General features: G+C 40.2%; 1 protein-coding gene across 1 annotated transcript in view; it reads left to right on the top strand.

Moving 5' to 3' along the window:
• KAZN (kazrin, periplakin interacting protein) overlaps positions 1-25691 on the top strand; it is a 1270084-nt gene that overhangs the window by 283510 nt on the left and 960883 nt on the right. The window contains exon 2 of the mRNA XM_064363326.1: positions 8761-8918. Coding sequence (XP_064219396.1) covers positions 8761-8918 — 158 coding nt within the window. The remainder of the gene's footprint in view (positions 1-8760; positions 8919-25691) is intronic.

A 25691-nucleotide genomic window follows, 5' to 3' on the forward strand; every position in this document is an offset into this window, starting at 1 on the left:
GAATGGCGCTGTTGTGAATACTCATGAGAGGGTGTTTGCTAGGACACTTGTTTTCAATTATTTTGCTTATGTGCCTAAGAGTAAATTCCTGGCTCATAAGGACATTCTGTATTCAACGTTTTGAGGAACTGCCAAACTGTTTTCCACAGTGGCTGCACTATTTTATATTCCCACCAGCAACCTGTAAGGCTTCCCATTTCTCCACATCCTTGCCTCCAGCATCAACTTTTGACTTATAGGATGAGTTTTATTATAACAATGGGGGAAAATCTGAATTATTTAGGCTTCATTTATTTAATGAGACCATATTAAAGCAAGAACTGGAAACTTGTGAGCATTTTAATGCAAAATACATCATAGAATTTGAGATCCACGAAAGCAAAGGTTGTTTAACATGCGGAGATAAATTTGATCATTAGTTCATATCTATGGACCATATAAATTACAAGATCATAAAATCCATGGAGCTTCCTGTGGCAAGGCTGTGCCCCATGATATGATTCATCTGGTATATTTTTCTATAAAAACATATAATAGCCCATCTCAGTGACATCTGGACTCGTCTGCATAAAATGAGAGTTTAGGGTCATATTATTGTTATTTCATGTTCCATACTTCATCCAATCCATAAAACAGAAGCAAAGTATGGTAAGCTGTTATTTCTCTTCTGAAAACATTAAGAAGTTTTACGTGTACCTTCTATGTTTGCTAATGACACAAAATGTCGAAACATGTCATTTTTTTCTCTGCCAACTCATGAATGTGCCATTCCTATCTGTAACCTAAATTAATACTCATTAATGTACAGTGAAATTGAAATGAGCACTTATATAAATAAGCCTACTACAGAAATACACGTTTCTTTAAATTTGTAGACCAAAATAACCTGAAAGAAATTGAACATCATTTTACATTCAAAACAACCAACCAAATAAACTGGTTTTTATGACTCGATTTCTTAAACTCAGGCAGGTAAGAAAACATATATATGGTTCTTCATTTTGTAATCCATCATACATTTTAAAAACAGCAGTATTTAGTTTAAATGTGTGTAGGCCCAATGGAGAAGAATGTGCATACCACCTGATTCTAGGATGATGGGGCAAGGGGACAGGATAAAGTGAGTAGAGTTGGCTTTTTCCTTCACTTCTTCGATTGGTTGGTGTTTTTACCCTTTTGGACAAATATTTATTTGTTCAAGCACTATTATGTACCAGGTCCTATGCTTAAATCCGAGGATATAGTGATTAACTGAAAAAATAATGTTGGTGACCTCATGGAATTTAAAAAGTCTGTTGCATGAGGGTGATAACAGTTATCTCTTCTGTTATCTATTGCTATGTAACAAACCACCCCAAAACTAAGCAATGCAAATCAATATCTTATTATGCTCTCAGATTTGTGGGCCAGAAATTTGCATGTTGCACAGGGAGGAGCTCAGCCGTGCTCCATAGTAGCTGTGGCCTCATCTGGGATGACTTGAACCACTGAGATGGCTGGTGCCATGGTGAGGACCTTGGTGATGGCAGATGGTTGGACACCTTGGCCCTTCTTTCTATTGCACTTCTGGGACTGGAATATTCAAGATGGCTTTTTCACTCATGTATCTGTCACCTGGGCTGGATAGTTAGAACGCTGAGGATGGCTAGGCATCTCCTTCTCCATGCTGTGTGTGAGTGTGGGCTTCCTCCACGTATGGTGGTCTCAGGTTCCTCAGACTTCTTATATGGCAGCTTCTCCAAGAAGGAGCATTCCAGGAGTCATGGGCAGAAGCTGCAAGGCCTCTTATGACCTAGCCTTAGAAATCCCAAAGCACCACTTCTGCCACTTACCATGGGACAACCTTGTCTGTAAGGCCAGCCAGATTCATGAGGAGGGAATTTCGACCCTAATTCTCAAAGGGAGGAGTAGCAAAAAATTTACAATTATCCTTAATGTACAACATAGGAAGGTAGACATTCAAGAAATAACCACACCAATAACTATTGCAGTGAAGAAAATGTACAGGCATCTTTATCGTAATCAGGACATCCTGACTGCAAATGATAGAAACCTAACTCAGACAGGCTAAAGAAAAGGGCATTTACCGACCTACTTAACTGAGACGTCTGTGGCTAAATCCTGGACTGCAATGATGTCTTCAAGGACCACTTTCCCAATCTCTCAGCTCCACTTAGCTCCACTTACTCAATTGGTTTTATTCTCAGGCAGGAGTTCCTCAAGTAATGACTATAAAGCCCACCAGCTGCTCCACGGTTCTACCAGTTTACCAATCCCAATTGAAAAAGAGGCCACACAGCCAAGCAGATTTAACCCCAGGACTATTTGCTGGAACTATTGAGAGAGAGATAGCCAGCCTTTCTTTTTCAGTTGGAGTTGGTAAACTGTTATAAATGTAGAGAGCTGGTGGGCTTTGTAGTTCCCACTTGAGGAGTCTGTCTCTTTCTCAATCGTTCTGTCAAATAGTCCCTAGATTATATCTGTTTGCCTGCATTTGGTTCACATGTCCTGTGCTGAACCAACCACTGTCGCCAAATAGATGAAACGCTTGGATTGGCCAGGCCTGGACCATGTGCCCACCTCTGCGACTTGGGAGTGGAATTAGCCCCAAATAAACCACACATGGGAAGAGTGTTGCTACAAAAGGAGATGAGAGCTTCTTTTATTAGAAGAGGGAAATAGATACTAACCAGACAAAAACATAGAATATCCATTACACAAGCCTAACACAGGTTGATCAGCCTTAAAGGTTTGATCTATACATAGAAACAAGTGGGGAAGGGCATTCCTCTTCAATGCCATTACTTCCACATATTCAACATGCGTTAATTATGTTTTCATTGAGTATGAAGCACTGGACAAGTTGTAACTGGGGGTACACATTGAATAGAAAAATGGGTGGGATGGGGAGGTCGGCTGGGGAGAAAGTGCTGATAGCACACACGAGCTTTATTGGGGAATGCTTTGACAGGTTTGTAAGAAGGGAAGTTCCTCACAGTGGGAGACTGTCTAGGGGTTCAGGGAGTCCAGACTCAGAAGGGAAGGAGGGCAAGGCAACCCCAGGGAGATGGAGAGTAGAGAGGGAACTTATGTGTCCAGGAGATGTTGCTCAGTAGCACTGAGAGCCTCCAGGACAGGAAGCATTGAAGGGTAGCAGCTTGGGGTCTCTATGGCTCAGGGCTTAGCCTATCTATGGCTAACAGGTGTTGGGAGCAGTTTTGCAGATTATACAAGGCAGACAGGCTCTAAATGGCTAAACATCTGCTTATTTGAGCGATGTGTAAAGCAATTAGATGTGTAAAAATTTGAGTTTGTTTCTAGTGAGCTTGTGAGCTAGCAGGGCTGAGCCTTCAAAGAAGAAATAAATAACCAAGGAGCCAATACACAGAGGCCATCTTTGGCCCATTTATATAACTAGGAGTTAAAAACTAACCTCGTTATAACAGAACAATTAGTTAATATCAGCATGTTAAAGATTTGAGGTACAAACTGTAATGATAATCATAATACTTAACATTTTTTTCCATGCTTATGTGGTAGGCACTGTGATATGTGCTTTATACAATCTGTCTCTAATTCTTAGAGCAACTCTGCACAGGTGGGCTTTTACAGATTCAGCTTGGACACGATCTAGCTCATGTCTGCTCACATTTAAGTAGCCAAAACAAGTCATATGGCAAAGCCTAACATCAGTGAAGGCAGGAAGAATGTTTCTCCCACAGGAGGGTCACTAGGGAGGACTCTATAGGCACTGGTTCAGAGAGGGGCAGTTTTTGAACCAATAATTCAATCTACCACGGATGGATTCTTAAGCAATTACAATACAATGTGGTAAGTTCTCTGACAGAACTTCTCTATTCTTTGAGCAGAGGAGGAGGTGCTTAACTCCTTCAATTTGTCTTTTGTGTTTAGAATAAAGTGAAACTTAGGGCACTTTTGGTGATTAAGCTTCAATTTTCTGGGACAAGGATAGAACGAGTTGTATTGTGTGTGAGCACCGTATACCAAAAAAAAAAGATGCAATAAATACATTTTGAGTACCCCAAATCCACTAGCCTACTTGGACTGAAAAGCAAGGACAGTAACTCCTCTCTCCCAAGAGCTGGCACAAGGGATTTCGTTAACAGTAATGTCTGTGCATGTATAAGCAAAGGACTTGGGAACAGGGGCACTCTCAGAATGATGTGGGAAGAAGGCTCATTCTTAAGAACATTGAGTCTGTGTATTGGGAGTTTGGGGAAGAGAAGGCTGGCTGGTAGAGAAAAACGAGGCATAAATTGAGCAAAGATTGGTCGTAGACCATGGGTAGGTATTTGGATGCCCTTGCCAACTCTTCTCCTCATGGCTCAGCATGTCCTAACCTTCCTATTTGCAGTTAACATACAGAGGATATACAGAGAAGTTTAAAATGTATAGTCACAATGCTAAAAAGCCAGGTGTTGTTGTTGGCTTTGTATGATGGAACTTAATTTAGATCTGGAGCACATATTTCCGCTTAGGGTAACTCAGTAACTTCTGGTTTAAAAGTGTGTATTTTCTGAGTAAATACCAAATAAATTCAAATTGCATCCCTTACCCTGTCTGAGTCTCTTCTCTTTGGGTTCTTAGGGGGCTTATATATTGTCTTGTCTTGGGATGTGTATCTTGTCCATGAATCTCTCTCTGGCCATTTCTGGACTAGGTTGAGATATCATCAACCCCCGTTGCTCAACAGTAAGCAAGACTGGAGGTGGAGTGATGAGAGTGTAGGGCAGTAGAGCTATCTCAGATTCGCTATAACTGAGAATGCTGTGGGGTAACCATTTCCACCCCAATCCTGGCTGCCCCAGCTGCCCAGGGCAGGGTATGAGGCATTAGGGCACTTCTGTTTTCAGATCCCCAAATCTGCCTGGGTGTTTCTAACCATCTCCAGGGGAGAACGGGAATTCAGGGTAAGCAAGAATCAGGCCACATTCTTTCTAGTCCATCCCTCTCTGTTTTAGCCAAGCTCCTCTCTAGCCCAGGAAAGGACTGTAGTGTCTTCCCATGCAACAGGGCACTGCTGTGATGTCGTATCCTATATTCTCCCTGCCGTATGTCCTATAGTTGCTACTCTATGCTCAGCCCTTCAAGTTTGATTCTCCACAATTCAGAACCCATCTTCTATTTGTTATTTACTGTTTAATGTTCTTAGGGATTGAGGATTTGCAATATCCATCTTTAACAGTATCTACTTTCAAATAACATTATACCACACTATATGTAAGATCTAAACCTTAGGCCAGGCGCGGTGGCTCACACCACTTTGGGAGGCTGAGATGGGTGGATCACGAGGTCAGGAGTTCGAGACCAGACTGGCCAATATGGCAAAACCCTGTCTCTACTAAAAATACAAAAATTAGCTGGATATTGTGGTGCAGGCCGGTAGTCTCAGCTACTTGGGATGCTGAGGCAGAAGATCGCTTGAACCTGGGAGGCAGAGTTTTCAGTAAGTCAAGATCGTGCCACTGCACTCCAGCCTGGTTGACAGAGCAAGACTCCATCTCAAAAAAAAAAAAAAAAAAAAAAAACTGAACCTTACAACAATATGCTTCCATTGGCACCTGCTTATTCTTTGTGCTATTATTGTCATATATTTTACTCTATGTATGTTATCAACCTTGCAGGGTATTATTGGATATTATTATTGTTTTTGCTTTAAACCGCCAATTGCCTTTTAAATAAATTAAATGATGAGAAAGAAAACATGTTTATGCTACTCACACATTTCCCTTTGCAAGTATTCTTTTATCATTTTTGTAAATAGAAGTTTCTACCTAACGTTATTTTCTTTCTGCCTCAAGAAATTTCTTTAACATTTCTTTTAGTGCAAATCTGCTGGTGATGAGTTTTCTCAGCTTTTGTTTATCTGAAAAAGTCACCTTCATTTTTGAAAGATATTGTTGGTTATAGAACTGTATGTTGGCAATTTCGGTTGGCAAGATTTTGCTTTCAATACTTTTGAAATGTCACTTTTTAATCTCCTGGTTTGTGTAGATTCTGATGAGAAGTCTGACATCGGTTTTTGGTCTCTAAATGTAACATGTCTTTTTTCTCTGGGTGATTTTTAAATTTTCTAATTTTTACTGTGTGTGTGTCTGTGTGTGTGTATGTGTTTAGTAATTTGATTATAATATGCCTCGTTGCAGCCTTCTTTGTGTTCATCCTGCTTAGGTTTATTGAGATTCTTGTAGGTTTATAGTTTTTATCAAATATGGAAACAAATGTTTATTTTTGACACGGTTTGGCTGTGTCCTCACCCAAATCTCATCTTGAATTGTAGTTCCCATAATCCCCCTGTGTCGTTGGAGGGACCCTGTGGTGATAATTTAATCATGGGGGTGGTTACCTCCAGGTATTCTCATGATAATGAGTGAATCTCAGAAGATCTGATGGTTTTATAAGCACCTGGCATTTCCCCTGCTGGCACTCAGTATCTCTCCTGCCACCCTGTGAAGAGGTGCTTTTGGCCATGCTTGTAAGTTTCCTGAGGCCTCCCCAGCTATGCAGAACTATAAGTCAATTAAACCTCTTTCCTTTATAAATTACCCAGTCTCTGGTATTTCTTCATGACAGCATGAGGAAAGACTAATGTAATTTTAGTTTTTCAGACTCTGTTTCTGTTTCCCTATCCTCCCCAATTGGAGTCTTCTCTGCCAATGAGACTCCAATGAGATATATGTTAGCTTTATAGCCTTACATTGTCACTAATTTATTTTGGATAGTTTTATTGCTATGATTTCAGGTTCACTGATCTTTTCTTCTGCATTGTCTAATCTGCTATTAATTTCATCCAATGAGAATTCCATTTCACATATTGCATTTTTCATCCCTGGAAGTTCTATTTGGTTCTGCTTTAAATGTTCTCCTTTTCTCTTTATTATATTCATGTTTTATTTTACAACCTTGAACAAGCAAATCATATTTTTAGTAGCTGTCTGAATAGCCATGTTTGCTAATACTATCCCTTCTGTTATTTCTGAGTTTGTTTCTGTATACTGATTTCTATCCAAGCTATTAGTCACATTTTCTTGCTTTTTTGTATGTCTGGTAATTTTTTGTGGAATACTAAGCATTATGAATTTTACAGTTTGGGGTACTAGATTTTGTTATACTTCTGTAAAAAATGCTAATTTTTTGGCAGGTATTTTAGTCACTTGCAGATCGGTTCAACTCTTTCAAGGCTTACTTTTAAGCTCTTTTTGGATGGGCCTGAAATAGCCTTTATTCTAGGAATCATTTTGCTTAATTTCTAAAGCCTAGCCCTTCTGGAGTCTTTAATAAATGTGTCCTGTATTCCACCCAAATTCCTCCTCTTTGGCTGGTGAGCATGTCAACAATTACGGACATGTGAGCTCTTGGAATTATTTGGCCTATAGCTCCCCTGTAACTTTTCTCTCCTGCAAGTTTTTCTTGCCTGGTCACGTAGAGTTTTATCTTGCCCAGACACAGGATTGATATTCAGCCAACAACTCAAAGGCAACCCCTTTGCAGATCTTTGGAGATCTAGGTGTAGCCCCCCTGCTCTTTTAGTACTCTGTCCTGGAAATCCTAGCTAACTTAGTCTTCCTGGTCTCCAGCTACTTACTTCAGTGACATTGTGGGGCTCTCTTTGGATTTCTCTTTTCTATGCTGGAGTCTGGAAATTCTCTCCTTGCAGAATGCATGATGTTAGGACGCAACTTGCTTTTTCCTATTTTCTCAAGATTGAATAACGGTCCCTTGTTATTCAATGCCTAAACATAGTTGTTTCTAAAATAGTGCTCAGTTTTATGGTTATTTACAGCAAGAAGATAATCTGGACCCTCTCACTCCCTCGTGGCCAAAGCCAAAAATCTTCAAAGTCACTCTATTGTATTCATAATTTCATAATTACATTTCTTTTTGTAATTGTTGTGAATGCAGTGGCTTTATGGAGAATGCCTAGAATTTACTTATTTGGGGTTTGAAAGGATAGGTTTACCTGAAAATGATAGAAATTCTATAAGGAAAGAAATATTAATTCACAGAGATGTAAGGAATTAATTCAACAATATTTATTAAGCTATTTGCTAGGTGCTGTTCTAGTTTTTGGGGATACGGCAGTAAGCAAAGAGATTAAAAGAATCCTCTCTGCTCTGATCGAGTCCATTGTAGAGAAAATAGAGAAAGAGACAACAAGCATAATAAATAAGTAAAATCTTAAAATCTGTAACATGTCAGATGGTAAGTGCTATGGGAATTATAGAAAAATAATAATCCTTTCAGCTCACATGTGGCACTGATTGGAAAACATGGCCACTGTCCCTTCATAAACTTTAATGACAGAGGCCATCTGCTTAGAGGTACAATAGCCAACTATATTACCATAAATGTAAATCTAGTCTAGGGTTGTCCTCTCATGCCCTGTTAATCTCTGCAGTTTATAAATACTTAGCACAAAGTCATATTCATATATCTACTTGCCACCTAGATTTTTTTAAGCTTCCCCAAGAGGACTAGATGCTCCATGTGGGTAGGTACCATGTCTGGTTTTGCTCCCAAGCATGCTATATAGGCTTGGCATTTGAATGATGTTCAGTAAGTATTCGTTAGTTGCTGAACACGTTTGTGGATGAAATTTATAGATGTGCCGGGTTCTTGATATCTGCCTGGCTTATACCTTGTATGTACACCCTTACTTTTCCCTTCAAAATTGCTAGTCAATTTCTCTTTGCAAGTTACCAGTTGTGACTCCACTTTTCCTTCTCTTTCTTTCCACAGCTGTGCAATCATTGCACACCCTTAATGACCAGATTTCCCATTTTATTGTCACCAAGTCAAAGGCCCTGGAGGAGGACAAAGACCCTTTTCTACCCACTGAGAAGGAGACTCTGAAGAGTTCCATGATACTGATGAGGCACCTCTTGATGGATGCTCAGGTACAAAGATCAGTAAATAAATTCTCTATGGAGAAGGTGAAATCTTCTTTTCTTTTTGGCGTAAGCTGTCCAAAAATCTTCAACTATCACACCTATTGAAACCTGTTCATTTTTCTGATATTACAGACATTTGGATATGTTGAGTATTGGATTTCTGATTAGATCTTATTTGGGATTTAGTATTAAAATTGCTTTTTAAAAAGTCAAAGTTATACAGCTTAAGAACAGTATATTTGTTGTTCTGAGAATTTAACAGATCTCCCATTAGCTTTGGAAAAGTGAAAATCCATTTACATACAAACTTGGCAGGCATCAAAGCTGGCAAAGACTTTGGAGCAGAGCAAATACTTATCCCAAACAGCATCACGGAGTAACTAATGAATATTTTGGTGCATTTGCTGTACCCCCCAGTAAGTGCATCAGCACTGGTTTTGCTAGCACTGAATTTATTACAGAAGGTTATTTAGCTCATTGTATGCTATTGTCGAGATGTTATTCTTCAAGGTTTCTCGTTGTGTACTATTTTATAGAAATATTTAAAAGTAATCTATCTACTCCTTCTGGCTTTGTTGGTGGGTCTCTTCAGATGTGTTGATAGACAAACACCAGGTGCTTTCAGAGAATTGGTAGTTTTTTATGTTAGGGAAGCGAAACTAAACTAGATCTAATTGTCATTCCCACCTCTTCAGTGTCGGGAAATGTTTCAGGAAACGTTCTGTGGGTTTGGTGATATTCGTGTTCATTTGCCCTGGAGCTTTCTTCCCGAGCTTGTTTTCTGTTCAGCAGTGGTGAGGTCAGAATGGTTGGTGGTTTCTTGCATTCCGCTCTGTAGCAGAGATTTTGAACTGTGGTTTCTTTGCTTTTGTTTCTAACCCTAGTGGTGGTTTATGTTTTATTTTTAAAATCAATCCCAAAGCCTGGGTGTACCAATAAGGCTTTAACTGGCCGTGCCTTTGTGCCTGTCTCACCTGTCAATGTCTGAAGCTGCCCCATGGGATTTTTGAGGCCCTCTGTTGAGATGGCCCGAATTATGCAAAGCCTTTCATTCCTATTCACTGTTCTCCTGCTCCCCTTCATTATAAACAGCCCATTCAGCTTCTCCTCTCTCCCCCAGCCTGTCTGGTGGAAAAAGGAAGGATTCTGAAGCTCCGACAGCCAATTTTGAAACTCAGAAAAAAGGGAAATTTAGAACAATTTACTGAATAAAAGAGAGCAAATTGTTCTTGAAAGGATTAGCTTTCCTCCAAATGCCTGCTCCCAATCCTGTAAGCCAGCGCCCCAGCCAAGGGAACTGCCTAAATGAATCCCTAAAGGCATTGTGTAAACTCCAGTTTGCAAAATCTAAGGTACTAAAAAACCATTTATATTTTTCCTCTTCTTCACGTCTGAGCTTACTCGTGCCTAGAACTGGATTTTAAAAATGTTTCATATTACTTCCAGAAATGTTTTCTCCCACCAAATGCCTAATTCATTAGAAACCCTTCATCCTTAGTGGTGTTAACAATGATTTTTCCCTTTTTTATTTAATGAGATTAAAATATCCCCTATCATGTGATCACTGTGTAGGAATGCTTTCTTATATTCTCTCCTGATCCCAAATTGATGACTGCTAGAACGTTCTCCCCTAAATGGCCAGATAAAATGGAGCGGAGTATGGTGGCTATTCTCCTAAGTCATATACTGAAAGAAAGGTGGGTTAGGTCTTCTTCCTCTTTCCTGAAGGTGGGTATCTGCTTAAGTCAGGTAGGAACGTCATGTGGAAACCCGATTGTTTGTTTTTTGCTTCCTAACATTCCAAGATTCCTCGTTTCTGTCTTTTAAATTAACAAAGGATGAAGTGGGTTGTGATTAGTTTAGTACACCACTCTGATGGCTTTTCTTCCAAAACTGCGAACTTTTTGAAACACCATTTTGGTTATGATCCTATGTTCCTTGCTGAAGTCAATCAGGATCACGTCACCTGAAACCCCCAGTCCCCCATCCTCCTACTGTCTCAGATGAGTGTTGCCAAGCTTATAAAATGCCATGGGATTCCAACGTTTTGGGGATGGCCAGGGATAGTATGTGATTTTGAGTTTGGAAGTAGACATCTAAAAATATGTCATTTTTTTTTTTAAAAAAAGAATCTTTGTTGGGCATTTTGGGGGCAAATTCACTTACTTTCCAGCCATGCTTTAACACTGCTTCTCACCTCAATTCCAAAGAAAAATGAATGTACTTATTTTCATACACTAAGTTCATCAACAGTGGCGGGCTGATAGAATGTACGTATAACTTATCTGGTATTCCTTTTGTTCGGTCTGCATGTTATGATATTAATAGACATCTCTTAGGTTTCTGTGTTGTAGGATGTAGGCCTTGCAAGGGTAGTAACCACATCCTTGAACTTGGTGGGTATAATAGCCCTCTCAGTTCCATACCCACAGGGCCCTTAATAGTATTAGATTATGATGAAACACTCTGACATCAGCTTACAAGTCGAATGAAGTCAGGCAAAAAGTGTTCCACAGAACCCGGAGGCTGCCTGAGAGTGACTGCTTAAAAGGCATAATCGATTCAAGTCACATCTGTCTTGGAAGCAATAAATCCTGCTTAGGAGAATGTCAAAGGCAAAAGCATTGCTGGACTATGAAATTCCACCTCTGAGGATTATAAAACAACGTGCACAGAGCAAACACATCTCCCAAGTATGATGGGGAAACCAGAGTTGATTGGCAGGCCTGACACTCCATCCTGGAGAATGGAATCGGGAATCACATGGGCAGCCCAGAAAGACTGCAATTACTTATTTATCCCCTAAACGTTTCCAGCATGGAGGTGTCTGAAGAGGCGTAGCACCTCTTTTTGCATTCTGTGTCCTTTATAGTTTGCAGGCCTCCAAATTCAATGGAGTTTGCCACTCAGGTCACATTTGAAACCTGATCTTGTGGCTTTTATTACTGAGAGCTCTGTCTAAACTCAAAATGCCGACTCAGCCTCCTAAGTGATTAGATTCATAACACTGAAGAGGCAATTCTTTCTAGTAGAGATTAATTCTTTTACCTATACTCTGTGACTCTGAATGCTAAGAGGGGTTGATTGCAGCAAATTAAATTTCCCATTGGCAATTCTCTCCCTTTTCCCCCCAAAGGCCTCATATCATTATTTATTAAGGGGAGACAAATGCTTGGGAAAACAGTAAGATCGCTTTTCTCGGCAGGAAGGTCCCCCTCTTGAAGGCAGAGAACTTTCTGTGCACCTAGGGACTTCCTTCTGCTGGTCAGTTCGCTTTGTATAAACTGAGAGGGTGGCTGAGAGAGAGCCTGTGCTCTGCTGACCTGGGACTGCCGCCTGGATCTAGACAGGAAGTGGGTGGTTTCTTTGCCTAAAGCTTGGCCTGTGCTAGAATTAGAAGGAAGAGCTTGTTTTAAGGGAGGCCGAATCACTGGTGTACCTTACTCATGTTCTAAGGGAGGCTGAATCGTTGGTATACCCTTCTCAGAGGTCCATCTCCAGGAATGAAAGTAAACCCTTCCAAATAAAAATAAACCACACAACTGTCATCTCTAAGCAAATCTCGAACAATGTCGATTGTTAGGCGGAAAAGACATGAAATTTGCTTTACTCTTCAAACTCTCCTTTTTTCTTCCTGCCCTTTTCTCCTCTTCCCTTTTCTTCTTTTCTTTGTCTTCTCTCTCCTCCCTTTTTCTTCCCACCCCACCCGGCATCTCTCCTCCTCCCCTCCTGTTTTCTCCTTCTCTCAACTCTATTCTCCTCCTCCCTCCTTCACCTTCCCTTCTTTTGGTTGGCAAAATAAATCTTAGCTGAGATGTGGGATTACATTCTGCCTTTTTCACTTCCTTCTCTTCTTTTCCTTTCCTTTTCTTTCCTTGTCTGTCTTTCTCTCTGTTATTTGTGTTCAGGGAACTAGAACGCATATTTGCCAAAAGCCTATATTCCCCTTTGCCAAGCCAGAGCGGAAGCAGCAGCAGGAGGGAAACCTGGCATTCAGGAGGCAGATCCGGGAGCCCTGCCAGGATCAGACACTGCATAGGATTTGGGTGGCTTCGGGTTTTTTTTTCTCTTTTTAAAAGAGTGGTCTAGCAAACTCTTCTAGATGATTATGCTTTCCAATTGGTTTCTGGCAAAACTGGGCCGAGTGAACATGAATAGATCAGCTATTTTAGCTGTCTGGATACTCCCTGGCCTCAGATGAGGAAGTGCAGTGTGGACCAGAGGAACCCTTGGCTCAGGTTCCTGGCAGATAGGGAGGGTTAGTGCCCCGAAGTTGACATCACCTTGCATTGGGAAGGACGCCTTGGGAACCAAGTATTTCACACCTATTACAGAGGTACATTTTAATTTGATTCTCCTGTTACTAGCACTTTCCATCCCTCCAGATTCTTTCTGAAGTTGATACTGTGGTCAAGGTAGGCTTCTGTGGTTCTCACTGGTGCGGTTATCTTGAGTTTTCTAGCTGTAGCTGGCTTCAGAGTTATGCCCATGAATGTGACCTTGTTATCCCTAGAGGATATCTTATCCTTGCTTTGTACAAACTGAGACATCAGAAGGATCCTGGCCTTTAGAAGGTCACAGATGCTGGCTGCAGCTGTGAGTGGTAGCACACATGTGGGTTTTTTTTTTTTTTATCATCTGGGATGTAACACTGTGATGGAGAATGAACTAGATTCTCTCCCTAGGTTCTCTTCCTAGCAAGGAGGGAAGAAACTGACATTAGAACCAGGGAAAACAGGCAAAGCTTTCATCCTAAGAAAATCACCCTGGGATTTTTAAAAGTCTACTCATCTCATCAGCTTTCTACCTCTTAAAGGTCATAGGAGAAAAAAATACTTAAATGAATGTTAAAGAATTTAGTTCCCTTCACTCAAGAGCTACAATGATAAGCTGATTATTCACAGGAGCCTTAGCACATCCCCTCAAATAGTCCATGTGCTCCATTACACATCTTTCCCTGAGTGTTTGCAAAAGCAATGCTTATTTTCCATTCTGAGTTGCAGAACTATCAAATCACCAAGTCCAAAGCTTGTAGTTTTTAACATAACTATTACAAACCTACTTTCCATTTGCCACAATAGTTTTGATCTCTAAAAGGTTTTTGGTGGGTTTTTTTTTTCAGGTAAATAAACTTTAACCCATATGCTTTGCCAGGCTTAGATGCAATCCCATCACTTACAGAACTTCTGTAATCACTTTTCCTGTTTAGAAGAAATGGAAGGTGAGACATGAAATTGTAATACTGTTCTTCTGTTAAGCTTGTGTCTAGAGGTTTTTTTTTTTTTTAAGTTGATAAAATTAGACCCTCCTGAGACCTCTGTCACCTTTGTAAAATCCTTAAGTCAGAATATTAACAGGAGGCAAAGTTGCTTTCAGTGTTTGGTGTGCCAAGACACAGGTAGAGTTGGAAATGAAACTCAGAAAAAAGATTGATTTCTGTTAATTGTATTCTGAAAGAAAGAGGCACCTCTTACTTGGGGTGAGTGATGCTTGAGGAGAGTAGTCTCCATCAAACTGGTACAGCCTCCATAGATCTGTGTTGTGCCAACGGAGAATTTAAGACTTTATTAAGTTGGTGCAAAACTGCAATTACTTTTGTACCAACTGAATATGTTATACATCATAGAGCTTTTATGTTACATTTTTAGATACTGAGTTGTTAGTTTAATGACATTTAAAATGATAATAAAATAGAATTTATACTGGCCTAATAAGTTATGGTTCTTGTTGCAGTGAGCAGGATATGAAACAGTAACAAAATCATGGAAGGAAGGTTGGAGTGAGAATTCAGTTAGGATTCCTTGGTTGTCAGCAACGGAGACCAGCTCTGATACACATTTACAGGGAAACTTAATAGAAACATGTGGGATAGCTCATAGAAAAAGATAAAGAATTCCATCTCCTGAAAAGATAGGAGAGAGGGTGGCTATGGAGATTTAGGTGTCAAAAGCTTAACAGCAATTGTTTCTGAGTACTGTGGTTGGGACAACTTGGCTTCAACCATTTTCTTTCTTTGTGTCACTTTGATCAAGATTCAAATTCTCAGAAGAGTGTGAAGGATCTGTCTTAGGTCACTGGGTCCTCCTCCTTGGCCATGGGCAGGTAGGCTTGGTTTTTGTTTGTTTGTTTGTTTTCTGAGATGGAGTCTTGCTCTTGTTGCCGAGGCTGGAGTGCAGTGGCACGACGATCTCAGACCACTGCAACCTCTGCCTCCCGGGTTCAAGAGATTCTCCTGCCTCAGCCTCCTGAGTAGCTGGGATTACAGGCGCCCACCACCGCACCTAGCTAATTTTTGTATTTAAGAAGATCACAGATGCTGACTGCAGCTATGAGTGGTACCACACATGTGGGTTTTCCTTATCCTCTGGGATTTAACACCATGATGGAGAACGAACTAGAACTCTCTCCCTAGGTTCTCTTCCTAGCAAGGAGGGAAGAAACTGACATTAGAACCAGGGAAAACAGGCAAAGCTTTCATCCTAAGAAAATTACCCTGGGATATTTTTAAGTCTACTCATCTCATCAGCTTTCTACCTCTTAAAGGTCATGGGAGAAAAAAATACTTAAATGGATGCTAAAGAATTTAGTTCCCTTCACTCAAGAGGTACAATGATAAGCTGATTATTCAAAGGAGTCTTAGCACAGTCCCTGGACTTGGACTTCATGCTTGGGTCTCAGTACACAGCTTGGCTCTGCCCTGAGTTCTAGGGACAGAAAGGGACAGGACTTTGCCCCTACCTCCCCCACCAGAGGGGCTCAGGATTGGAGGGCTCAGGATACCTGGATGTTGAAATGCTCCATGATAAATATTGATGACAGCATACATGGAGACTGTGGAATCTCAGAGAAGGACCTAGCTGATATTTGCAGATCAATTTACTGTTTACAAAGTACTTTTGCCAGCATTTTCTCGTCTTCTCAGCCATGAGAGAGACAGGAGGTTGGGTATTATTATCTCTATTTTGAAAATATTAAGTATTAAGCTTTAATAAAATAGCCTTTTTTACATTGTTCCATCCAGCCCATCGCAAAGAGAGAGTAATTGATTTCCTACTTGGAGATGGTGACTCGGAGTATTAGCTTCCTGAGGGGTTACTAAATAGATAGAAAGAGGGTATGTAATTTTGAGAAACAAGAACATTAAAACCTGGTTTCAGACATAGAATACCATGCATAACTAAAACCATTTTGACAATTTTAATATGTTGATACATTCTTAAAGCTACACACTACCCTCTCAGACTCCTACAAAGGTTTGGGTTCCAAGAATATAGTTTACAAAAATATTTAAATAGAATGTGAAAGATATTATAGGCTCCTGCCTGAAATATCCCAGTTTCTTCATGATGTCTATTGTGATGTTGGCAAATATTTGGCTCCCAAAATAATACCCAATCCCACCATCACCCTTTAGATGAGTGGCTGTCAGCTGAGAAGGAAGCAGAGCAGTTTTGCTTCCCTCTCACACCAGGGGATATTTAGCAATGTCTAAAGATATTTCCAATTGTTGTGACTGGCAGGGGGTGAGTGTGCTCCTAGCATCCAGTGGACAGAGACCAAGGATGTTGCTAAACTTTCTACAATGCACAAGAGAGTCTCTCACAGCAAAGCATTATCCAGCTTCCAATGTTAGTAATGTCAAGATTGAGAAACCCTGCTTTAGGTCCAAGACGAACTTTTTAATTATTTATGGAACTCTTTTGGTTTCAGAATCTTTCATTTGAAACCCTACAATTGATCTTAATTGATTCTCCAGATACAGCTTCATTATCCATTCCCTCACCTCCTTTTTCCATTGAGCATCTGTTATATTCCAGGGATATAATAGCCTGTGGGGGAAACATCAGTGCAAATGAAAGGAGTAATCCTTGCCCTCAAGGATCTTGGATTTTACTGGGGGCAACTGACTATAAATAGGGGAGTAAATTGATAATAGTTTTAATATTTGTCTTAAAGAAACACTGTACCAGGACCCCATTTAGATAAGAGTTCAAAGACATTCTCTTTGAACATGACATTTAAGCTTAGATCTAGGGATGGAGAGAGGGAGAGTGTGTGTGTGTTTGTGCGTGTGTGTGTGTGTAAGAGAGAGGGAGAAAGAGAAGCCTTATCTCATGCTGTATTGCATATATTTGTACTTTAATTTAGTTGTGTATATTAAGTACTACCCCATAAGGTAATTGGTAGTAGATCCCCTGAGATGTTGCAAAAAGATCTATGAAAATTATGTATTTCAGAAATTTACATTTAATTTAGGGAATATAAAAATTCCAACTGGTCCCTTGGGAACAGAGGATCCTTTCATCCTTTGCCTATTGGTGTCCACAGAAGAACCAGGATCTCAGGCTTTTCTGGCTAGATGCTGGGGACATAGAGACACACACAGAAGAAGGCTAGGGTAAGAGTTGTTTGAACTTCATGAGATGTAGGAGTGGGATGGATGAAAGGAAAATGAGGAAGGTATAGAGTTGTTCTGAATAAGAATATGAAGAAGTGACGGCTGCAGTCACCCGAAAAGTGGCCTCATAGAATCTAGCCAACAGTCAGTTCTCAATTATGTGCCCGTAGATTATCCATGGGCAAAGCATTTCTTGCCTGGCGGCGTGCACTCAGGAAATGTAAACCAACGTTACTCTGAATGAGACAAAATTAGAAAAATAATTTCATTGCCAATATTTTTTTCCACCGTAATGGAATTCGGTATCAGACTTTTTTTTCTTATCTGTTATTTGGTATCTTTTTAATGTTGTGGCTCCCAACCATTAGTCAGATAATAGAGAGCTGAACGTATGCCATATAATTATAATCTTAAAATAACTCACACTTAGAACAGGAATTCTTATACACATTCATATTAAACTCAAACAGTCCCCCAAGAGTAGCCAGGTAAATTGAGTCATGGTGTTGCTAAGTGTCATTTAAATCTGATATTGAACCTGGGAATGCAGCCAGCAAGACTCCTTGGTGCCAACTTGAGCCAATAATCCATGTTCTTTCATTCCTTGTCTCTGAGTAAATCACACTTAAAAGCAGTTTAATAATGAGATGGTGACCTGACTATTTTAACTACTCACTTATTCCTGTGAGACTTGAATCAAAGTCATTTGCTTCTGCCAGCTTAGCAGCCCAGAGCTTTGCTTTCAGATTGGATGTTCTTGTATTGGATTACTAAATTAAATCCGCTTTTATTTTTCTCCTCCAAAAGTACAAAACAAAGAGGAGCTCACGATATAATTGATACTGAGAATCATGGCATAGATTTGTATCCATCACTGTTGCCTAAAAAAACCATCCCAAAACAGTGGCTTTAAGCAACAGCTTCTGATTTACTTCCTGTAAGTCTATGGATTGCCTGGGTGATTCTGCTAATATGGACAGGCTTGGCTTCTCTTGGCTGGTGTCCCTCCTACATTGTGTACTGGGGCCTGGCTGATCTTCAGTGTCCTCAGCTGCAATGACTCGCCTCTCTTACCCTCCTTAGCAGGGTAACTCCAGAATATTTCCATAGTGGTGACAGGGGTCCATAAAAAGAAAAAGTCAACAAAGCAATCACTTTCCCAGCCTCTATTTGTTTCAAGTTTGCTACTGTTTCATTGGCCAAAGCAAGTCATATCACCAAGCCTAGAGTGAGTGTGAGAAGACATCACCAAGAGGTATAAAATAAGGGCCATTAATACAATCAACCTATTACATTTCTTTTTTTAAATTAATATATTTTTTATTGTACTTTAGGTTCTGGGGTGCATGTGCAGATCATGCAGGATTGTTGCATAGGTACATAGATGGCAATGTGGTTTGCTGCCTCCATCCCCCTGTCACTTATAACTGGCATCTCTCTCCCTATGATATCCCTCCCCAACCTCCCTAACCCCCGCTGTCCCTCTCCTAGTCCCCCACAACAGACCCCAGTCTGTGATGCTCCCCTCCATGTATCCATGTCTTCTCATTGTTCAACACCCAGCTATGAGTGAGAACATGCAGTGTTTGATTTTCTGTTCTTGTGTCAGTTTGCTGAGAATGATGGTTTCCAGATTCATCCATGTTCCAACAAAGGACACAAACTCATTGTGTTTTTATGGCTGGATAGTATTCCATGGTGTATATGTGCCATATTTTCCTTGTTCAGTCTATCATCGATGGGCATTTTGGTTGGTTCCAGGTCTTTGCTATTGTAGACAGTGCTGCAGTGAACATATATGTGCATGTGTCTTTATAATAGAACGATTTATAATCCTTTGGGTATATACCCAGTAATGGGATTGCTGGGTCAAATGGAGTTTCTATTTCTAGGTCCTTGAGGAATCACCACACTGTCTTCCACATGGTTGAACTAATTTACACACTGACCAACAGTGTAAAAGTGTTCCTATTTCTCTACATCTTCTCCAGCATTTATTGTCTCCAGATTTTGTAATGATCATCGTTTTAACTGGCGTGAGATGGTATCTCAATGTGGTTTTGATTTGTATTTCTCTAATGACCAGTGATGATGAGCATTTTTTCATATGTTTGTGAGCCTCATATGTCTTGTTTTGAAAAGTGTCTGTTCATGTCCTTCACCCACTTTTGAATGGGTTTCTTTGTTTTTTTTCTTGTAAATCTGTTTGAGTTCTTTGTAGATTCTGGATATTAGCCCTTTGTCAGATGGGTAGATTGCAAAAAACTTTTCCCATTCTGTTGGTTGCTGGTTCACTCTAATGATTGTTTCTTTAGCTGTATAGAAGCTCTGGAGTTTAATTAGATCCCATTTGTCTATTTTGGCTTTTGTTGCCAATGCTTTTGGTGTTTAGTCATGAAGTCCTTGCCTATGCCTATGTCCTGAATGGTTTTGCCTAGATTTTCTTCTAGAGTTTTTATGGTGTTAGGTCTTATATTTAAATCTTTAATCCATCTGGAGTTAATTTTAGTGTAAGGTGTCAGGAAGGGGTCCAGTTTCTGCTTTCTGCAAATGGCTAGCCAGTTTTCCCAACACCATTTATTAAACGGGGAATCCTTTCCCCATTGCTTGTTTTTATCAGGTTTGCCAAAGATCAGATGGTTGTAGATGTGTGGCATTGCCTCCGAGGCCTCTGTTCTGTTCCATTGGTCTATATCTCTGTTTTTGTACCAGTACCATACTGTTTTGAATACTGTAGCCTTGTAGTATAGTTTGAAGTCAGGTAGTGTGATGTCTTCAGCTTTGTTCTTTTTGCTTAGAATTGTCTTGGCTATACGGGCTCTCTTTTGATTCCATATGAAGTTTAAGGTGTTTTTTTCCGGTTCTGTGAAGAGGGTTTAGGTAGCTTGATGGGGATGGCATTAAATCTATAAATTACTTTGGGTAGTATGGCCATTTTCACAGTAGTGATTCTTCCTAACTATGAGCATGGAATGTTTGTTGATCTGTTTGTGTCCTCTCTTATTTCCTTGAGCAGTGGTTCGTAGTTCTCCTTGAAGAGGTCCTTTACATCCTTTGTTAGTTGTATTCCTAGATATTTTATTCTCTTTGTAGCAATTGTGAATGGGAGTTCGCTCTTGATTTGGCTCTCTTTAAGTCTGTTATTGGTGTATAGGAATTCTTGTGATTTCTGCACATTGATTTTGTATCCTGACACTTTGCTGAAGTTGCTTATCAGTTTCAGGAGATTTGGGGCTGAGACGATGGGGTCTTCTAAGTATACAATCATGTCATCTGCAAATAGAGATAATTTGACTTCTTCCTTTCCCAATTGAATACCCTTTATTTCTTTTTCTTGCCTGATTGCTCTGGCTAGAACTTCCAGTACTATATTGAATAGGAGTGATGAGAGAGGGCATCCTTGTCTAGTGCCAGATTTCAAAGGGAATGCTTCCAGTTTTTGCCCATTCAGTATGATATTGGCTGTGGGTTTGTCACAAATAACTTTTATTATTTTGAGATATGTTCCATCAATACCTAGTTTATTGAGAGTTTTTAGCACAAAGAGCTGTTGACTTTTGTCAAAGGCCTTCTCTGCATCTATTGAGAAAATCATGTGGTTTTTATCTTTTGTTCCGTTTATGTGGTGGATTACGTTTATAGACTTGCATATGTTGAACTAGGCTTGCATCCCCGGGATGAAGCCTACTTCATCGTGACAGATAAGCTTTTTGATGTACTGTTGCAATCGGTTTGCCAGTATTTTATTCAAGATTTTTGCATCTATGTTCATCATGGATATTGGCCTGAAGTTTTCTTTTTTTGTTGAGTTTCTGCTGGGTTTTGGTATCAGGATGATGTTGGTTTTATAAAATGATTTGGGAAGGATTTCCTCTTTTTGGATTGTTTTGAATAGTTTTAGGAGTGGTACCAGCTCCTCTTTGTATGTCTGGTAGAATTCGGCTGTGAACCCATCTGGACCTGGACTGTTTTTGGTTGTTAGGCTATTAATTGCTACCTCAACTTCAGCCTTTGTTATTGGTCTATTCAGGGTTTCAACTTCTACCTGGTTTAGGCTTGGGAGGGTGCAAGTGTCCAGGAATTTATCCATTTCTTCCAGGTTTACTGGTTTGTGTGCATAGAGTAGTTTGTAGTAATCTCTGATGGTAGTTTGTATTTCTGTGGAATCGGTGGTGATATCCCCTTTATCATTTTTTATTGCATCTATTTGTTTTTTGTCTCTTTTCTTTTTTATTAATCTGGCTAGCATTCTGTCTATTTTGTTGATCTTTTCAAAAAACCAGCTCCTGGATTTATTGATTTTTTGAAGGGTTTTTCTATCTCTGTCTCCTTCAGTTCTGCTCTGATCTTAGTTATTTCTTGTCTTCTGCTACCTTTTAAGTTTTTTTGATCTTGCTCCTCTAGCTCTTTCAATTATGATGATAGGGTGTCGATTTTAGATCTTTCCTTGCTTCTCATGTGGGCATTTATTGCTATAAATTTCCCTCTAGACATTGCTTTAAATGTGTCCCAGAGATTCTGGTACATTGTATATTCGTTCTTGTTGGTTTTGAAGAACATCTTTATTTCTGCCTTCATTTCATTGTTTATCCAGTCAACATTCAAGAGCCAGTTGTTCAGTTTCCATGAAGTCATACAGTTCTGAGTTAGTTTCTTAATCCTGAGTTCTAATTTGACTGCTGTGTCTGAGAGACTGTTTGTTATGATTTCCGTTCACTTGCATTTGCTGAGGAGTGATTTACTTCCAGTTATGTGGTCAATTTTAGAGTAAGTGTGATGTGGTGCTGAGAAGAATGTATATTCTGTGGATTTGGGGTGGAGAGTTCTGTAAATGTCTATTAGGTTTGCTTGGTCCAGATCCGAGTTCAAGTCCTGGATATCCTTGTCAATTTTCTGTCTTGTTGATCTGTCTAATATTGACAGTGGAGTGTTAAAGTCTCCCACTATTATTGTGTGGGAGTCTAAGTCTCTTTGTAGGTCATTAAGAACTTGCTTTATCTACCTGGGTACTCCTGTATTTGGTGTATATATATTTAGGATCATTAGCTCTTCTTGTTGCATTGATCCTTTTACCATTATGGACTGCCCTTCTTTGTCTCTTTTGGTCTTTGTTGGTTTAAAGCCTATTTTATCAGAGACTAGGATTGCAACTACTGCTTTTTTTTGCTCTCCATTTGCTTGGTAAATCATCCTCCATCCATTTATTTTGAGCCTATGTGTGTCCTTGTACGTGAGATGGGTTTCCTGAATACAGCACACCGATGGGTTTTGACTTTTTATCCAATTTGCCAGTCTGTGTCTTTTGATTGGGGCATTTAGTCCATTTATGTTTAGGGTTAATATTGTTATGTGTGAATTTGATCCTGCCATTTTGATGCTAGCTGGTTGTTTTGCCCATTAGTTGATGCAGTTTCTTCATTGTGTCGATGCTTTTTACCATTTGGTACATTTTTGGAGTGGCTGGTACTGGTTGTTCCTTTCTATGTTTAGTGCTTCTTTCAGGAGCTCTTGTAAGGCAGGCCTGGTGGTGACGAAATCTCTCGGCATTTGCTTGTTTGTAAAGGATTTTCTCCTTCGCTTATGAAGCTTAGTTTGGCTGGATATGAAATTCTAGGTTGAAAGTTCTTTTCTTTAAGGATGTTGAATATTGGCCCCCACTCTCTTCTGGCTCATAGGGTTTCTACTGAGAGATCCACTGTGAGTCTGATGGGTTTCCCTTTGTGGGTAACCTGACCTTTCTCTCTGGCTGCCCTTAGCAGTTTTTCCTTCATTTCAACCTTGGTGAATCTGACGATTATGTGCCTTGGCGTTGCTCTTCTTGAGGAATATCTTTGTGGTGTTCTCTGTATTTCCTGGACTTGAATATTGGCCTGCCTTGCTAGGTTGGGGAGTTCTCCTGAATCATATACTGAAGAATGTTTTCCAGCTTGGATTCATTCTCTCCGTCACATTCAGGTACACCTACCAAACGTAGATTAGGTCTTTTCACATAATCCCATATTTCTTGGAGACTTTGTTCATTTCTTTTCACTCTTTTTTCTCTAATCTTGCCTTCTCCTTTTATTTCATTTAGTTGATCTTCAGTCTCTGATATCCTTTCTTCCACTTGGTCGATTCAGCTATTGAATCTTGTGTATGCTTTTCGAAGTTCTTGTGTTGTGTTTTTCAGCTCCATCAAGTCATTTATATTCTTCTCTAAGCTGTTTATTCTCATTAGCATTTCGTCAAACCTTTTATCAATATTCTTAGTTTCGTTGCATTGGGTTAGAACATTTTCTTTTAGCTCAGAGAAGTTTGTTATTACCCACCTTCTGAAGCCTGTTTCTGTCAATTCATTAGACTCATTCTCCATCCAGCTTTGTTCCCTTGCTTGTGAGGAGTTGTGATGTCTTGGAGGAGGAGAGACATTCTGGTTTTTGGTGTTTTCATCCTTTTGCACTGGTTTCTTCCCATCTTTGTGGATTTATCTACCTGTGGTTTTTGTAGTTGGTGACTTTTGGATGGTGTCTGAGTGGACATCCTTTTTGTTGATTATGAAGTTATTTCTTCCTGTCTTTTAGTTTTTCTTCTAACAGTCAGGCTCCTCTGCTGTAGGACTGCTGGAGATCCACTCCAGACCTTGCTTGCCTGGGGATCACCTGTGGTGGCTGCAGAACAGTAAGGGTTGCTGCCAGTTTCTTCTTCTGTTATTGTCATCCCAGAAGGGTACTGGCCAGATGTCAGCTTGAGGTCTCATTTATGAAGTGTCTTTTTGGATATATGGGGTTTGGGGAGCTGCTTGAGGAGACAGTCTGTCTCTTATAGGAGCTCAAGTGCTAAGCTGGGAGCTTCATTGCTCTGTTCAAAGCTGCTGGGCAGGTACTTTTAAGTCTGCTGTAGCAGAACTCATATCCTCCTTTTTTCCCAGGTGCTCTGTCCTGGGAAGGTGGGGCTTTATTTACAAGTTCCTAACACGCTGCTGCCTTTTTTCAGAGCTACCCTGCCCAGCAAGTAGGTAGTCTAGTCACAGTCTGCCAACAGAGGTGTTACTGAGCTGCTGTGGGCTCTGCCCAGCTGCTGTGTGAACTTCCTTGAGGTTTCGTTTACAGAGGCACAGGTAGAACTGCCTCAGTAATGGTGGGCTGCCTCAGGAGTGGTGGACTGCTCAGTAATGGTGGACTGCCTCAGGAGTGGTGGACTGCCTCGGTAATGGCTAATGCCCTTCTCCCACTGAGCTGGACGGTCCTGGGTCCAGCTTTGCTTGCTGCAAAACTCTCAATCCTGAGCGTTTCAGATTGCTGGTCTTTGGCATGGTGGGACCTGCAGAGCCAGATTACCTTGCTCCCTGTTTCAGCTCCCTCTTTTTTCAGTTGAATGGGTGGCTCTGTATACCAGATGTTCTAGGCACCAGTTGAAACAGCCACCTAGATTTGTGTGAGTTTTTATGTGGAGACCCGCTGTGCCAGCTGAAACAGCCGTGCTGGAAACTACTGGCACTTTTCAGACCAGGAATTTCCTGGCCTGTTGGCAGTAAAAACTCGTTTGGAAATGGGGTGATCACTCACCCTCTGTGTTGTTCTTGCTGGGAACTGCACTCCAGAGCTGTTCCTATTTGGCCATCTTCAACCTATCACATTTCTTAGGATAACTTTTGGCAATTTTGTATCTGTTGGAAATGGAAGTTTAAAGTATCCTAAATTAAGTTTTATGCACCTTTTCTTTTGGAAAGACTTCTCTAGTTGGTTTATTTAGAGGGCATGAACTGTGTTCTTATGGCCCCTTTATGTGCACAGAGGATAGACTGTCTGAACAGCTGGAAGATATAATTTAAGCGTCATCTATATCAAGCTTGGGCAGGAGGACTTCAAATGGGCTGGTGATGAACTGTGAGAAGTGTGGGCTTGTGAAAGAGCTAGAAACATGGTAACGCCATTAAAAGTATATCAATTTACCAGGTAATTACAGCAGGTGCATGGTTAATTTGTTCAACAAATACTTGCTGAGCTTATACCAACAACCTGAAAGTCACAGTGATACACATTGCAGAGAAATGTGAAACATGAAGGTAGTAAAAGATTATTGAGTACTTACTAGATGACAAACACTCTGCTAGGGATTTTGCCTCAATTATGCCATTTAATACCCCCAGTGACTTTGTGAGGCATATGGGATTTTCCTCTTTTACAGATGAGGAAACCGAGGCCCAAAGAGGAAACTTATTTAAAGTCACATAGCTAGTGAATACCTGTCTAGTTTGATTACAAAAATGGCCATCATTCTTCACTTTCATTCTTTGCAATGTGGCTTTGCAGCCTTTCTCAATAAGAGGCCTGTACTTGCCCTTTAAATCTGAACTGACCTATACTTTTCTTTGGCTAAAATAATGCAGTAAGAAAGGTGGG

The sequence above is a fragment of the Aotus nancymaae genome, unplaced genomic scaffold (genome assembly GCF_030222135.1).
Source record: "Aotus nancymaae isolate 86718 unplaced genomic scaffold, 86718_ANA_hifiasm-v0.15.2.pri h1tg000053l, whole genome shotgun sequence".
Taxonomy (NCBI): Eukaryota; Metazoa; Chordata; class Mammalia; order Primates; family Aotidae; genus Aotus; species Aotus nancymaae.